Below are 16,881 nucleotides of genomic sequence, written 5' to 3' on the forward strand. Positions count from 1 at the left end.
TGATATTTAGTGTCGAAACTCACTTCCAGTCGTTGACAGCGTCACCTAGAAGTTGTACCTTTAGTGGGCCATTCTGCAAATTTCAAGTTCCCTAGCTTCACAGTGGGTGGATGGAATCGAATGAAACTTCGCATGCTTATAGACGTTAATGAATAGTACAAGTGTGTATCGTACATGCATGACCTATATCCACCAGGTCAGGGGTCAGAGGTCATCAAGTGCAGAAAACAAGAATCTGTCTATCTGTTGCCAGACGCCTCATTCGGTAAGGGATGGCAACAAACAAATCGTCTCCATGTCACCCTGTCCAATGCCATTTCACTGCCCTGCTCCCAGTTCACACACACCCTCTCCACTCCATCCCTCCATCTCACCCTTGGCCTCCTCCTCCCTCTTCCCCCCTCCACCTCACTCGCACTCTCTCCTCGTTAGTCTCTCGCTCTCCATCCTCTCCACATGGCTAAACCACCTCAGTATATTTCTCCTAACGCTTTCTATCACATCCACATCCACACCACAGCGCTTCTTCACTTCCTCATTTATCAGCCTCTCTCTCCATGTAACTCCACATGCTTCTTATAAATAACTCATTTCCACTGCTCTCACTCTTGACTTCTGTCCTTCCAACAAGGTCCAAGATTCACTTCCATATGTTTTAGTATCACAATACTGTCATGCAGGGACCTTTTTTTTTTTTTACTTCCATGCTCACTCCCTTGTTCCTTATCACTGCTTTCAAAGAACCAGCAACCTTTCTACCCGGTTGTACCCTTTCAAGCACTTCACCCTCTAAACTTCCATCCTTACTCATCACACTTCCAAAGTACTTAAACGCACTCACCAGTAAGAAAAGTGCTAAAATTACGACCACGCTCGCACGAAATGCAAAGGCTTCGAAGATTTTGAAGCCTGGGCCATGGATCTTGGATAGAATGTTACACCGGAGTACAGTACCTCCATATAGGAATGACTTGTAGTGTCGAAACTCACTTCCGGTCCCTGACAAAGCTTGGTCCGCTTAGAGCTGGCCATCGTCGCCTACCGGCTTGTTTTATTATTATTATTATTATTATTATCATTATTATCATGAACATTATTATTATTATTATTATTATTATTATTATTATCTCATTATTATTATTATTATTATTATTATTATTATCTCATTATTATTATTATTATTATTATTATTACTTCAGCAAGTTGTTACGAAATGTGAAAGAAACCCTTACAAAAGCCAGGTCAAGTGAGGCCGTATTAAAACAGTGTCAAGGGTGTGTAAGAGTGATTCTGGCATATTAAAACCTGCTCTGTGTCAAGGGTCCGTAAGGGTGATTCTCTGAGATCGCTAAGCCGCTTATGTTCACCTTTCTTTAGCATTTTCCGTGACTACTGATTATTTTCTTCTATTTTGTCTATCTGGTACGTGAAGGCGCCCACCATCCTCTAAACTAGTGCTGCGTTTAGGTGGCTCTTCAGACAAGCCACTTAGTTTCTTGGTACCCAGAAACCACATACTAAGCGGGGTGATTATATAAACAACTAATCTGGTAGTTTAGTCCCTGTACTCGTTTTACTCTAACTTGGCCAAAAATTGCCATCTCTCTATCATGAATGCTTAGTTGTGAAAGAGATGAACACTAGAATATGGTGCTAATCACGAAAAAATGCTATGGAAATGATGTAGAGCCATAGTACTGTCTTTTTCGGCCACTGAGCTACGTGGAATATGCTGGAAAGGACGAAACTCTTGGCCATTTTAGTGTGAAAGAACTATAGTGGTCTAAGATATTCGAACTTGATGTTACCCATAAGGCTTTCAATCCAAGAGGTGGTCGGGGTTTAGTTTTCTCATAATGCCGCTCAGAAACAAGCAACTGGTCACCCTAGCTTTAGATATCTGGACTTGAGTAGCCTAACCTCGGGCCTCTTCTCTCATGATGGGGCGGTGAAGGCTTGGATGATGGTGACGGTGATGCCTGTCAGTACATTCATGTTGTACTGCATATACTGTTGCTTCATCGTTTAGTGCCCCGTCATGAGCACAGGGGCTTGGGAATAGGCTGCTCGGTTCTGATTTAAAAGTGAGAGTGATCAGTAACCCGCCCCTCAGTGGAACTATGGAAAGTAATAAACGCCAACTTCCCGGATGTAAACCATTATGGGGCAGTAACGACATCCAGTTAGAAAAAGAACCATATTTTTCTGTTTGTTGTATTTGATCGAAAAAGTACTCTCTGTACATCAGTGTTTTGACTTTGAGCGACTGCCGAGGGCTTGAACGGGGAAACCAGCAACTGTGAGAGGTCTTGTAACAGTAAGAGTGAAATAAATGTGCCATCGGAGTCATGTGTATTTTCTTTGTTATCCATGTAAAGTAACTCTGTCTCTTCAGCGACTGGCGAGGGCGAGAGAGAGAGGCCGGCGACTCTGGGAGGCCGCCTATCCCAACGAGCCGTGGGACCCTCCAGCTGGGGACGATGTGGAGGAGGGGGAGGCGGAGGAGGGTGACAGGGAGAGTGTAAACAATGAATCGGCTGACCAGGCGGGAAGGGCCGGGATCCATGTTGCTACTCCTGCCTCGGCTTCATCCCGCGTCTCATACGACCTTCGGGCCGCCGTGGGGAGGCAGAGTGCTTTCTACTATCAGGTAAGATATTGATGAGGTAGAGGGATGTGTTGTAGGTGACATAGGAGGCTTCGTAGCACCTCTTCCATAACGATTTATTTTGTTCGTTACACCAATATAGGCTTATTTGCACTTCCTGTTTACTTCGTTGTCTACTGTACTTCTTTAATATTTCCTCATATGCTGCATATGTCCTTTATTACCGACATAACATTCTAAGAGGCATAGGAGGCTTCGTAACACCTCTTCAGTAACAATTTATTTTGAACATTACACCGATGTACGCCCCCTGTTATCTGTATTTCCAGTTTATTTACGTTCACCTACTCCAGCAATATTTCATGTATGCTGTTTACGTCTTTTAATATCGACGTAGTATTCTAAGTGGCATAAGAGGCTTCGTAGTACCACACCCTGGCGATTTATTTTGTACCGTACACCTTAGCATTGTAACATTTATACTATTTACATGGTTTTAATATCGGTGTAGTTTGCATGCGACATTCAAATGGATATTGAGGCGTAACGTGCACAATAAATCGCAAAGGAAGAGGTATTACGAAATCGCCATAGCCACTTAGAAGACAACCCATAGTCAGCAGCATAATTTCTATAATAAACAAGCTTCATAAGTCAGTTACTTTCAGGATTCGTTTTGTTTGGTCATAATTTTCTTTTTAATAGTCCATTCTTGAAGTGTTTAGTAGCTGTATGAGCGAAGATAATAGTATTAAGATCCAGGGGAGGAATGAACAGACATATTAAGTCATCTCTGTCGTAACTTGGATTTGTTTATGCAGGAAGAACAAAGAGAGTGTTGAATCTCACAGCTATCGTATTTCTTCTTTGCCACAACTTAGTTTAATTATCATGTTTTCCGTTCTTGCAGGAAAGGCAGGGAAGTGAGAAAGTAGAAACTTCCTATGTCTTTTGCTGTACCTGCAGAGCAAAATCTGGGTTGCGAGGGGGAATTGATCGTAAATAATTTTGAGAATCATACCCCAGTCATATACAACCTAACCTTTTAAATCCAGGTGGCGTTCTCTTTAATATATTCTTTCTCCAACCAAATTATTTTATCCAAACTAAAAAGGGGGGTTTTGCAGTGAAGGGTTAAAAAATGTCATAGAATTTAATAAAAATCCTTAAGAAATATCAGGAATGAAATGAAAAAAATGGGGCTGAAAGAGGTAATCTAAGGAGTATTTACAAACAAGGCCCCATGCCAGCAGGAGTGGGGTTTCCGCTTTGTAAATATCCTTGACCCACAATGTTGAGAGAGATGAGAGGGGAGGGAGAAAAGAGAGGAAAAATATAGATTTGTGATGTTGCTTGGACCCCTTTCGAAAGATAATTCTCTCCAACAAGGAAAATGTTTTCACCCCTGTTTGTTTGTTTTGTTTGTTTCTGAGCAGGTTGGTGGGTAGATAGCCCATGTCCCAGGGAACAATCGATTGACTTATAGGACCGATCTGGATCGTATTACAGATTCTGGATCCGGAAAACACTTAAGCGAAACCCTAATCAATGGTGAGAAACCCTAACCCATTATGAAGAGTGGTTTGGAAGTTACGTTGCCCTTACCGGAAAGATGCGGTCCACGAGTGCCCCTCGAGTTAATATTTGGAATGGTATATTAAAAAGTATATGCTATTATTTTTTCGGGGGGGAGGGGTATTATATCCACTAAATACGGGGGAAGGGGAGTTTCCAAGCAACACGCCTCCCCAAAAATGAATAAATAAATAAATAAAACACCTCTGAATGTAGGTCGCATATACAGAACGCCAACACTCCTCCCAAGGCTTATCGGGGCGTGACGGAAAAGTGTGACCGTTCAAGATACAGTCGAGATAAGATTTTTTTTTTTTTTTTTTTTTTTTTTTTTCACACAAACTGGGAAAGATATTTGTGTCGCCGACTATAATGTAAGAAAAAAAATAAAGTTCTTTAATGAGTTTTACCTTTGAAAAACAGGACGAAGAATTTGATAATTTCATTTTTGTTTCTTTTTTCTTTTACTTTATTTTCGCTACCAGACGGTTTTATGCACCTTAGGAGAGACTTTTCCAACTGGAGGTGTTAGATATAGCCTTCATTAACCCCTTCAGAACGAGACCCTTCCTGAAGCTGAAAAAACCGTCTGGTGTTAGCACGGTTATAATGAAAAATTTCACCGAATAATCGGTCCCGTATTATTCATCAGTATCTCAAACTGTACATCGCTTACAAAATATATATGTGCTATAGTAATTAATCACAGTTTCAAACTCCACATCATTTACAGTATACATCAGTGCTGTATTAATTCATCACTATATCAAACTCCATAAACTATACATCGTTTACAGTATGCATCAGTGCTAAATTATTCTTCAGTTTCTAACCCTACATCGTTTACGATAGATAGTGCTAAATTATTCACCAGTGTTTATAACTCTGTATCATTTACGGTGTATGTGTTTCAAGACTGTATTGTTTATCAGTATCTCTCTACCCCCTAGGTCGCACTGCCGCACCACCGCAGTAAAGGGTTTTTGCGTCACGGTGAACGTCGCTACCGTCAGTTCCTGGCTCTCAAGAGGGCCAATCCAGATAAGTTCTTGGTGCCCTGCTACGACATGGACGTTATGTGGCATGCCCATCAGGTAAGACACACTGAACTCTCCTTCTCTTCCCTTCTCCCTTTTTCTCTTTTCTCTTCTCGTCTCTTCTCCTCTCCTCTCCTCTCCTCTCCTTTCCTTTCCTTTCCTCTCCTTTCCTTTCCTCTCCTCTCCTCCCCTCTATCCAACCCAGGCAAGTTGCTGGTGCCTTGGTACTACATGACGTTATGTAACATACCCACAAGGTTAGACGGACAGGCCTCTCTCCCGCATCTCATCTCTTTTCCCTTATGCTTTCTTTTCTTTTCTCTCATTTTTTTCTCTTCCGTTTCCCCTTCCCCTTTCGCTTTTGTCTTCTCTTTTCTTTTTTTCCCTTCTCTACTCCTCTCTGTACTGTATGACCCAGACAGCGACATCCATTAGACACGAGCACCTGGTAAGAATGTAATTGAATATGACCACTTTATTGACAATACCTTTTTTACTCTCATCTCTTGTCCTAAAATGACCATCTCTCCATCTTGATTGCTGAGTGGTAACAAGAGATTAACGCTAGAATATGATTCAAGTCAAGACGTGCTATGGAGAGGATATAGAGCAACAGTATTACTCGTATATTCCGGCATCAGCTGTGTAAATTAAGCTGCTGAAGGGACACAAATCTGGACCAGGTTAAGTTATAACGACTATAACATTAATTTAAAAGATTTCATTATCTCATTCACATTCTTCAATTTTTTTCTGGCGGTTTGGACCCTACCTCACTCTACCCCAGTGGTTTCCAATCTGTGGGGCGCGCCCCCATAGGGGGGCACGAAAGGCTGCCTGGGGGGGCGCGAAGGCTTGATAAAGAGGATAATTATATTTGGAAACTATGAATTATGTTGGAAATCAGTAATTTCTAAATATGGGGAAAATATTTCAGATATGAATAAGAAATCTTGTTATCTGAATATATAAACAATTTCAGAGATTAAGAATCTATGATATTTAATGACATGTGCCAACTATGTCAGTAAAATACAGTATTTGAGGAAGGGGGGCGCAGGGAATGTGTCATTCAGTGAGGGGGGGCGAGAATTAGAAAAGGTTGGAAACCATTGCTCTACCCTATGGTGGGAAAGGAGGTCTGGTTGTTGTTGTTTTCTTTAAAAGATGAGTTATATGGTTACCACCCAACGTAGCAAATGGTTTCTTGGGTTACGGGTGACTTAGTTTAGTTACCTGAAGGCACCACAACATCAAGTGAGTGACTGGGCAAAAATTTGACAAGCCTTTTTACTCATAGGCTGAGGAATGTTTCTCAGTGTGGCACGTTGATATTAATTTGTGTTATTTATGAAGCTGTGTTCATGCAGATATAGACAAATGATATGCAAGAAAATATTAAGGTGAATATACAGATGAGAGAGAGAGAGAGAGAGAGAGAATGGAAATTAAGGAAGTGAAGAAATGCAGGGAAGGCGGAGGTGAGGGAGGCAGGGCTGGAGGTGAGGGGAACACGGAGAGAATTGAGAGACTTAGGGGGGAAGTGAGGGGAGGGGACAGGGAGGGAAGCGAGGGAAACAGGGAGGGAAGTGAGGTAGAGGTAATCCTAACGTAGCTTTTGTTTTTCGGTGTGTATATTTTTCCTTCTCATACACGCACTCATTCTCAAGACAGAAACATTGAAATTTGAGTAATATAAGTATGGACCCTCAAGAACCTCCTGATAACATCCGTGTCGTGAGTACCAGCACGCACCTAACACCTCTTTGATGATTTCATGTTGGGAAGCGTGGGATGTGGCTGCCTTAGATTATTTTATGGCCACCTAATGATATCCTTTTCATACATTTTGTAGCTTTTATTATTGTATTCAGGCTGTCACTAGTAAACTCCCGGCTATGAAGGGGATACGCAGAAGTAATGGTGAGTTACAAGTGGAAGACCTTAGAAACTTTGAATCTTGGTAGTTCACGTAGTGCATCTTGTATAAAGTACCAATTGCAGTCTTTGTTGGCCTTTTTCTCTGTGTGATCAGTGCCTCTATAATCCGTTTAAAGTTTCTGACGAAGATGCCCCTCCTCCCTTGCAGTTGAGTGGTGTATTTTATTGCTAGAAGGATAATGGCATGATTCTTCGCTGTTTCGTTTCATTTTGTGTGGCTTGTAGGGTCAGTCAAGGTGATATCACTCATTCACTGCATCATTCAAGCTTAGGGCATGGCTTGAGCCGCATCCATATGGCGCAGGTGGGAGGTCTGCATAACTGTATCTTATGGAAGTTCTCACCTACACCCTCCCGCGTTCAGTACGGCGACTTCTATGGATCATGGAGAAGCAAAACTCCCTCCTGCACTCACTCACGCCAGCAAGCATTTGGTGTGGACGTGACCTTATTTTTATCAAGCTGGAATAAACTGACTATAATTTAGGCAACGTTAATTACTTCGGCTAATGATCAGTGCAAGAAAAGTTGATGAATGGAAGGAAACGCAAAAATTAATAAAGAATTAGTGAAAACAGATAGGAGACGGAATAATGATTACTGGAGGGAAGAGGAAATAGAATAATGGGAAAGAAGGAATGGTAAAGCAAGATGAAACATAGAGTAAGTGATAGATGGAAAGTTAGAGTGATGGACTGAGAGGAGAGATGAAAATATCATTGGAAAGAAGTAAAGGAGAGGGTGATGAATCGTGAGATGAGATGAAAAAAGAAATGGAAGGAATAAATGAATATTGAAAACACTCGTAGATAGATGGGATGATGTGAAATAAGAAAAAAAAAAGGGAGGAATTATGAGGGAAGAGACTAAAGAATTATATGAAAGATGATGAGGAATGATTGACGACCAGAGAGAAGAGAAAGGCAAAGGATGGAGGTGTGAGGAGGGGAAGGAAGAGAGACAAGGATGGAATTAAAAAGAATGGAAAAGGTCGTGGAACAGAGAGAGAGAGAGAGAGAGAGAGAGGTAAAAGGAATGAAGCAAAGCAGTGTAACTTCATTAGCCAGACAAGGAAGCAACTAACTTTCTTCATTGCTCTCTCTCTCTCTCTCTCTCTCTCTCTCTCTCTCTCTCTCTCTCTCTCTCTCTCTCTCTGTCCACCTACCTGTCCTCTCTGTATCTTCCTTTCTGATGTATCACACACACACACACACACACACACAGCCTTGCCCTTAGATCGGACTATATGAGCTCTCAGCTCCCTTCCGGGAGGGTAAAAGCTGACGATCACGACCATCAAGTGATCCTGACCGACCCGGTGAATTACACACACACACACACACACACACACACACACACACACACACACACACACACACACACACACACACACACACACACACACACACACACACACACACACACACACACACACACACACACACACACACACACACACACACACACACACACGTAGTCAGAGGCTTAACATAACTAGTTTAGCCCAACAGTTAACCTCGTTACGAACCAGAAGGCCTTCTGTTGCCCACACACACACACACACACACACACACACACACACACACACACACACACACACACACACACACACACACTCTCTCTCAGCTGAATAAAATCGTCAGGAGTTAGCAGGATTTATATAAAACATAAAACTCCGTCGTCGGCGTGAAAGAATTAAATGTACTCAAGTTATGACTTGAGTGACATAAGGCTTTGGGCAAGGTTACGCAGATTGTCAAAAGCAGTAAAAAGGAAAAATATCAGATTAGTCGGTGAGGCGGTGGTCTGATGGTTAGAGAAGTGGTGTGCTGTCTGATAGGGAGCGAGTTCGAACCTAGTGCAACCCAGGGAAGAACCAGGGTATTCAAATGTCTTAAATAGAACAATGATTTTCCACAATAGATTTTCCTCACCTGCTAATATCGTTGCACCAGTTGTGAATGAGACAGCGCTTTCTTGTATGCAGTATCGATGGTGGTGACATTTGATAGAGGCGAAGTGGTTACATGTGGTGGTGTGTAGCACATACGAGGACTGCTGGGACACACTGAAGGGACTTTCATCCTATAATTTTTCCTTTCCACTCCCCTTGCATCATTGTCAGACCAACCCCTCCATCCCTTTTCAATCTTCCATCCTTCCATACCTCCCTGTCAGTCCTCCACTTTCTTCTTTCCCCACCCGTAACTCCTCCTCCTCCTCCTCCTTCCCCCATCCATCTCTCCCATTCCATTCGCCCCTTTCTGTTTCTCCTCCCTTTTCTGAACCATCCATATCTCCGCTCCACCTTTCCCTTCAATTTCTTTCATTTCTCAGCCATCAGTCTTTCCATTCCTCCTTCCATCCTCCCTCTCCCTCTCCTTTTTGGATCTTAATCTCCCCAGCTCACCTTCTTGTTCCCTTCCTACAATCTTTATCTCTCCCTCCTCTTCCCCTTCCATGGTTACAATTTTCTTCACCCTCCGTCCCCCTTCCATTTGCATTCCTCCTGTCCTTCAGTTTCTTCCTCTCTCTATTCATCTCTCCCTCATCCCCTTCCCTCCTCCCATCCCCCATCCAGTTCTTCCTCTGCCATCCTTCCTTCCATCCTCGTCAGTTCTCCTCTCCCTTCCATTTCCTACCCATTCCTTTCATTTCATAATTTTCCATCCGTCACCCTTCCCATATCTCTCCTCCTCTATCCCTCCTACTTTCCATTGTTCCTCTTCCATCCTTCTTCCCTTCCTACTCTCTTCATCCCCATCCACTCTTCCATCCTCCCGTCCCTCCCCTGCAAACAATACATCCTTCCCTCCTTTCTTCCTTCCTTCCTTCCATCCGTGCCTTTCAGTCCTCTTCTTGTGTCCTTCCTCTTCCATCCATATGTGTCCATCCCCCCACCTCCTCCCCCCACCTCCTCCCCTTCCCTTTCCATCCTCTGCCTCCTCCTTCTGTCCTGTCCATCCATCCTTTTCTCTCAGATTCCCCCTTCAGCCTGTCTCCTTCTTTCTTTCTCCTCTCTATCTCTTTCCTCTCCCATCCATCCCCATTTCATAGTCCCCTCATTCGTCCTTCAGCCCTTACATTTCTCCCACCCTTTTCTATTTCTACTCCCTCCTTCCATCCTTCCCTCTCCATTTTCATCCTTCCGTTTCCCCCCATCTATGTCCCCCCTTCCATTTCCGTCGCTCTGCTTCCCCTCTTCCATTTCCATCGTGTCCGCTTCCCCCCTTCCATTCTTCCCCTTTCATTCCTCTTCCGTTTCCATCCTACCTCCCCCCTCCCCTTCTGTTCCTCCCTCCCTTCCATTCATATCTCTCCATCCCCCTCTTCCCCATCCACTCCCCCCTGCCGTAAAATAGGGATGCCCGTGCCTCACTTCATTTTATTGCTCGTTCTGGTCTAGCGCCTCTCCTTTATCCTTATCCACACCCTTATCCTGGCCCTTGTTTTATCCTTATCCTGGCCCTTGTTGTAGGTTTATCCTGGCCCTTGTTTTAGCCTTATCCTGGCCCTTGTTGTAGGCTTATCCTGGCCCTTGTTTTATCCTTATCCTGGCCCTTGTTGTAGGCTTATCCTGGCCCTTGTTTTAGCCTTATCCTGGCCCTTGTTGTAGGCTTATCCTGGCCCTTGTTTTAGCCTTATCCTGGCCCTTGTTGTAGGCTTATCCTGGCCCTTGTTTTAGCCTTATCCTGGCCCTTGTTGTAGGCTTATCCTGGCCCTTGTTTTAGCCTTATCCTGGCCCTTGTTGTAGGCTTATCCTGGCCCTTGTTTTAGCCTTATCCTGGCCCTTGTTGTAGGCTTATCCTGGCCCTTGTTTTAGCCTTATCCTGGCCCTTGTTGTAGGCTTATCCTGGCCCTTGTTTTAGCCTTATCCTGGCCCTTGTTGTAGGCTTATCCTGGCCCTTGTTTTAGCCTTATCCTGGCCCTTGTTGTAGGCTTATCCTGGCCCTTGTTTTAGCCTTATCCTGGCCCTTGTTGTAGGCTTATCCTGGCTCTTGTTTTAGCCTTATCCTGGCCCTTGTTGTAGGCTTATCCTGGCCCTTGTTTTAGCCTTATCCTGGCCCTTGTTGTAGGCTTATCCTGGCCCTTGTTTTAGCCTTATCCTGGCCCTTGTTTTAGCCTTATCCTGGCTCTTGTTTTAGCCTTATCCTGGCCCTTGTTGTAGGCTTATCCTGGCTCTTGTTTTAGCCTTATCCTGGCCCTTGTTGTAGGCTTATCCTGGCCCTTGTTTTAGCCTTATCCTGGCGCTCATTTTAACTTATTCGGGCCTTTATTTTTTCCTTATTCACGCCCTTTTTTTCCTTATCCTGTCTCTTATTTAATCCTTATTCTGACCCTTTTTGTATCCTTATCCTGACCATTATGTAATCCCTACCATTGCCTTATTGTATCCTTATCCTGGCCCTTATTGTATCCTTATCCTGGTCCTTATTGTATCCTTATCCTGGCTTTAATTGCATCCTTATCCTGGCCTTTTTTGTATCGTATTCCTGTCCCGTAATTTATCCTTATCATAGCTCTTATTTTATCTTTATCCTGGCCTATATTTTATCTCAGGCCCTTACTTCATGCCTATCCTGGCCCTTATTTTATCCATATCCAGACCCATATCCTTATCCCTATCCTGGCCCTTATCCTTATCCCTATCCTGGCCCTTATTCTTATCCTAGTCTCCCTTATTTTATCAGAATCCAACCCCTTATCTTGTACTCAAATATTTTACCCTTGTCTAATGTTATTTTGTCGTGGCCCTTATTATATCCATATCCACCCGTTTATTTTATTTTAACCCTTAGTTTATCCCTATCCTGACGTATTTTATTCTAGTTCTATTCACTCAAAATTAAACGTCAGGACCAACTTGCCTAGCCACGGGTTCCTACGCTCCTCATGGGGCGACATAGGATTGGATGATGGATGGACTCACCCTTATCCTTATCCTCACTTTATCCCTTATATTATCCTTATCATTCTCCTTACAAAGAGGCCTTTATCTTTACTATTATTTTATCCAAGCCATTACCCATATCTTGCGCCTTATCCTACCCTTATCGTGTCCCATATCATACTCATATCTTTCCCCTTACCCTACCCTTATCTTGTCCCATATCCTGTCCTTATCTTGCCCCTTATCCGACCCTTATCTTGTCCCATATCCTGTCCTTATCTTTCCCCGTATTCTACCCTTATGTGGCCCTTGGCTTACCCATGTCCTGTCCGTTTTCATACCCTTATCCTGCCCCTTATTTTACCCTAATACTGCCCTTTATCTCAGTCTTACCCCCTTCCCTTATTTTACCCTTAGCCCATCCTGCCCTTTTTGCTCTTATCTTTGACCTTATTTCCCCCATAACCCTTTCGTGCCCCTTTTCTTTATCCTGCCCCCTTTCCTTCCCATATCCTGCACCTTATCCTTACCCATATCCTACCATTTTATCCTGCCTCATATCCTTACCCTTATCCTGCACCTTATCCTTCCTCTTATTCTGTCCTTCATTTTTCCCTCGTATCCTTCCCCTTATGCTACACCTATCCTGCCCCATTTCCTTCCCCTTATCCTATCCTTATCTTTCTCTAATTGTTTTGAGTCTCCCGAATCTGGCTAATCACTTATATTTTTCTTTTCCTTTTTTTATTACAGTTGCTACTTTCAGTGAGGAGATAATTATATCCCTAATCATCTCTTTCAATATCTTGATTAGATAAAATTGTTGACAGACTCGCAGGTGGTAGTGATCAAAATAAAAAGTAATCTCAGTGAATGTATTAATTAACTGACGTCCCTGCATTCATGGAGTCGTATTCTCATGGGTTTGGGGGGCATCGTGGCACCTGTTCCGCGGCGATTTATTTTTCCTACTACACTATAATTTTCTCTTCTACTTATTTCCATTACTCTGGCATCGAGATAGTTTTCACACATATCGCAGTCAGTACCAACAAGCCATTAAATAAACTGGTATGGAAGAAGTGCGGGAAACTTTATAGAGTAACAAATAGGAAGAGAACCTGTTTAGAACGTGTGTGGAACCCGTGCCGACCTTTTCCTCCCTTATCTACCGTATACTACCCTTTATCTGCCATATACTACCCCTTATCTTCCTTTCCTCCCCCTTGTTCAATCCATATCATACTCTTATCCCAAGCTTATCCTTCCCTTATCATTACCATCATTCTAGCCCGTATCATAGTGATTGTCCTACCCTTATTGTCCCCTTATCCTATCCTTATTGTCCCCTTATCCTTCCCTTATTGTCCCCTTATCCTTCCCTTATTGTCCCTTTATCCTATCCGTATAATCCCCTTATCCTATCCTTATTGTCCCCTTATCCTTCCCTTATTGTCCCTTTATCCTATCCGTATAATCCCCTTATCCTATCCTTATTGTCCCCTTATCCTATCCTTATCGTCCCCTAATTCCATCCTTATCGTCCCCTTATCCTACCCTTATCGTCACTTTATCCTATCCTTATCGTCACTTTATCCTATCCTTATCGTCCCCTTATCCTACCTTTATTGTCCCATTATCCTTCCCTTATCGGCTCATTCTCCTACTCTTATCGTCCCTTTATCCTACCCTTTCGGCCCTGTCTCCTATTCTTATCCTATTTGTATCGGCCCTTTCTCCTACTCAACCTGCCCTTATCGCCCCTTATCCTACCGTCATCGTAGCCCATATTTCAGCCATTTCCTGCCCTTATCCTTCCATATCCCAGCCCTTATCATAGCCATTATCCTTATCCTCGCTAAATGCATACCTTACACAATCTTCCTGCTCCCAGCCTAACCCTTATCCTTATCCTCATTCTACACCCCTTATCCAGAGCCCTTATCCTAGCCTTCAATCTTCCCCTTTCCTTCCCCCTTACCCTCACTCCCATATTCTCTTCCCCTTACCCTCCTCACTTACCCTTCTCACTCATATCGTCCTTCCCCTTATCCTTTTCTCTTTCACTCCTCCCTTTCCCTCCTCCCTTACCCTCCTCCATCACACCAGAACAACTTAACCCCTTCCATCTGATTTTATATTTTATTCTTGCCATCTCCAGACGATTTCATTCAGCTTAGGAATGATATGATTAAGGGTTTAATGAAGGCTGACATGTATCTAACCCCTCCAGTTCGAGAAATCTTCCCTCGGCTGAATAAAATCGTCTGAATTAACGAGAATTGAAAAGAGTCATCGGTTTGAAGGGCAGACCTAATACTGTCAGGCATGGAATCTGTGCCTTCACTTTCTTCCTTATCCCAGCCATATCTTTCCCTCATCCACTCCTGATAACCTCCTTCCCTTTAGGCATTGTCATCTCTCTTATCCATCCTATGTCCCCATCGTTCTGCCCTCATCCATCTCTCATCCTCCCCTCATCCATCCCTCATCCTCTCCACATCAGTCCCTCATCCTCCCATCATCCATCCCTCATCCTTCCCTCATCTTTCCCTCATCCTCCCCTCATCCATCCCTCATCCTTCCCTCATCTTTACCCATATCCACCCCTTATCCTCTTCCTCCATTCTCTGCCCCCCATTATTCACCCCTTCTTCATTCCTCATCCTCCCCTCATCTTAACTCTCATCTTCACCCCACCAGATCAGCCTAATTAACTGTCGTATCTACAGCCACATAGCTCGGACGAACCTAATACTTTCCCCTTATACCCGCCTTATCCTAGAATTTATCTTTCCCCTCATCCTCCCCTGATCCATCCCTAATAGCTACTCTTTCATCTTCTCTTCCCCTCGTACTGTACCTCTTCCTCTACCTTATCCTTCCCTCATCCTTTGCCTCATCCTTCTCATCTTCACCTTATCCTTTGCTTCATCGTCTACCTTATCCTCCCCTTATCCTCTGCCTTATCCTGTAAACCTCATTATCCCCTGATCCCCTCATACTCTGCCATATCATTTACATTATCATCCTCTCAAACTTACCCATATCCTTCCCTCATTCTCTGCCTCACCCCTTACTTTAGCCTCCCCTCATCCCTTGCCTTATCCTCCCCTCACCCTCATCCTGTACCATATCCTCCCCTCCTCTTCCCCTCTCCTCCCCTCGTCGTCTCCTTATCCTCCCCATATCCTCATCCTCTACCATGTCCTCCCCTCATTCTCTGCCATGGCATTCCCTTTATCCTCCCTCTTCTTCCCTTTATCCTCCATCTTCTTCCCATTATCCTCCCTCTTCTTCCCATTATCCTCCCTCTTCTTCTCCTTATCCTCCCCTCATCCTGTACCTTATCCTCTCTCTTTTTCTCCTTATCCTTCCCTCATCTTCCCCTCATCTTCCCCTCATCCTTTACCTTACCTTTCCCACATCCTCACCACACCAGGCCAACTTAATCAACTACCGTCTCCCGTCACGCCAGCTCAGACAAACCTAATCCTTTTCTTCCTTCTTTTTTTTTTTCTGAGGGCGGGAATTAGGTCTGGGTGATTACAATTTTTTCTACCCTCGGCATAGAGCGAGTGCCAGGCCTTCCTTTCACCCCTCAGCTGTTTTTATGGGTAGGAAATAGGAGGCAGTGACGAGCGTTGACTACTTCGGCAGCGGTTTGGCTCTGGGTCTTGTCGTCCTAGTTTTTTCTTTTATCTTTTCTGTAATTTTTAAAGCTTTTCTTGTTATCTTCATACCAAAGATTTTTGACGGACTTATTGGTAAAGGTATTCAGTTTAGATTAGAGTTATTGAGACTTGTTTATATCACATAATACTCAACACACACACACACACACACACACACACACACACACACAGAAATTAAGATGCACGCCGGAATTTTCGTAACGATTTTTGTCATCCAAGTTATGAATTTCACTTAACCTGTGTCACATACAGATTCTGTAGATCGCAATGTAGTAAAGATACCAGGAGAATTTATACACCTCCTCACCCATGACCGTCCTCTCACCTGCTGTAGTTTGTCGTGAGTGTGGAGTGTTAGGCTCGTATTCTCGTGGGGTAAGGAAGCTCCCTAGCACCTCCTCCATATCGATTTATTTTTTCGATATGGCTTGTTAATATTCCTTTGTACTTTGTTTATGTAGAGTATGGCGATGTTTGAAGGATATGTATAACACAGAATAGGACAGCAAGGTTGAATAAAAATAAATAGCTCAGGAAAATGTGTTAGGGAGCTTCCCCAACCGACGAGAATACCTTGGGATACTGAAACAGGAAAAGGAAGACAGGACTGTAGGAGTGCCAAGGGAAATGGGCCTGACATCCTTTAGAGAGAGAGAGAGAGAGAGAGAGTTACCCAACATGACTGAAGCTGGAGGCTTTATGTAAGAGGCCTAGCTTGTATCTGTCATCCCAACCAAGGTAGATAGAATTAAGAGTTAGTGAGGAAGTAGGTATGACAACCCCTTCACTACAATGACATCCTTAACCCTTCAATCCTGGAATGTCTTTTTTCTATATATATATATATATATATATATATATATATATATATATATATATATATATATATATATATATATATATATATATATATAATTTCATGCTTATTAATTCCTGACGATTTTGTTCAGTTTACGGGAGACCTTTCGAACTGGAGGGGTTAGATACAGCCCTAACTAATCCGCTGACTAAAGAAATCTTCCATTAAATTGAGTGAAATCTTCTGGAGATAACAAGTAATAAACCATGAAAAAAACGCCAAAGACTGATTTTTTTATATATATACGTACAGTATATATATACTTGCCTCAAACA

At 43.2% G+C, this 16,881-nt stretch overlaps 1 protein-coding gene across 1 annotated transcript in view; it reads left to right on the forward strand.

The window, feature by feature from the left end:
* The window catches only part of LOC145408201 (uncharacterized), a 126,815-nt gene that overhangs the window by 36,270 nt on the left and 73,664 nt on the right, over positions 1–16,881 (forward strand). The window contains exons 4-5 of the mRNA XM_080278956.1: positions 2,396–2,650; positions 5,134–5,277. Of these exons, the coding sequence (XP_080135082.1) occupies positions 2,396–2,650; positions 5,134–5,277 (399 nt within the window). The remainder of the gene's footprint in view (positions 1–2,395; positions 2,651–5,133; positions 5,278–16,881) is intronic.

The sequence above is a fragment of the Coenobita brevimanus genome, chromosome 76 (genome assembly GCF_032717465.1).
Source record: "Coenobita brevimanus isolate Jiangsu-jjx chromosome 76, ASM3271746v2, whole genome shotgun sequence".
Taxonomy (NCBI): Eukaryota; Metazoa; Arthropoda; class Malacostraca; order Decapoda; family Coenobitidae; genus Coenobita; species Coenobita brevimanus.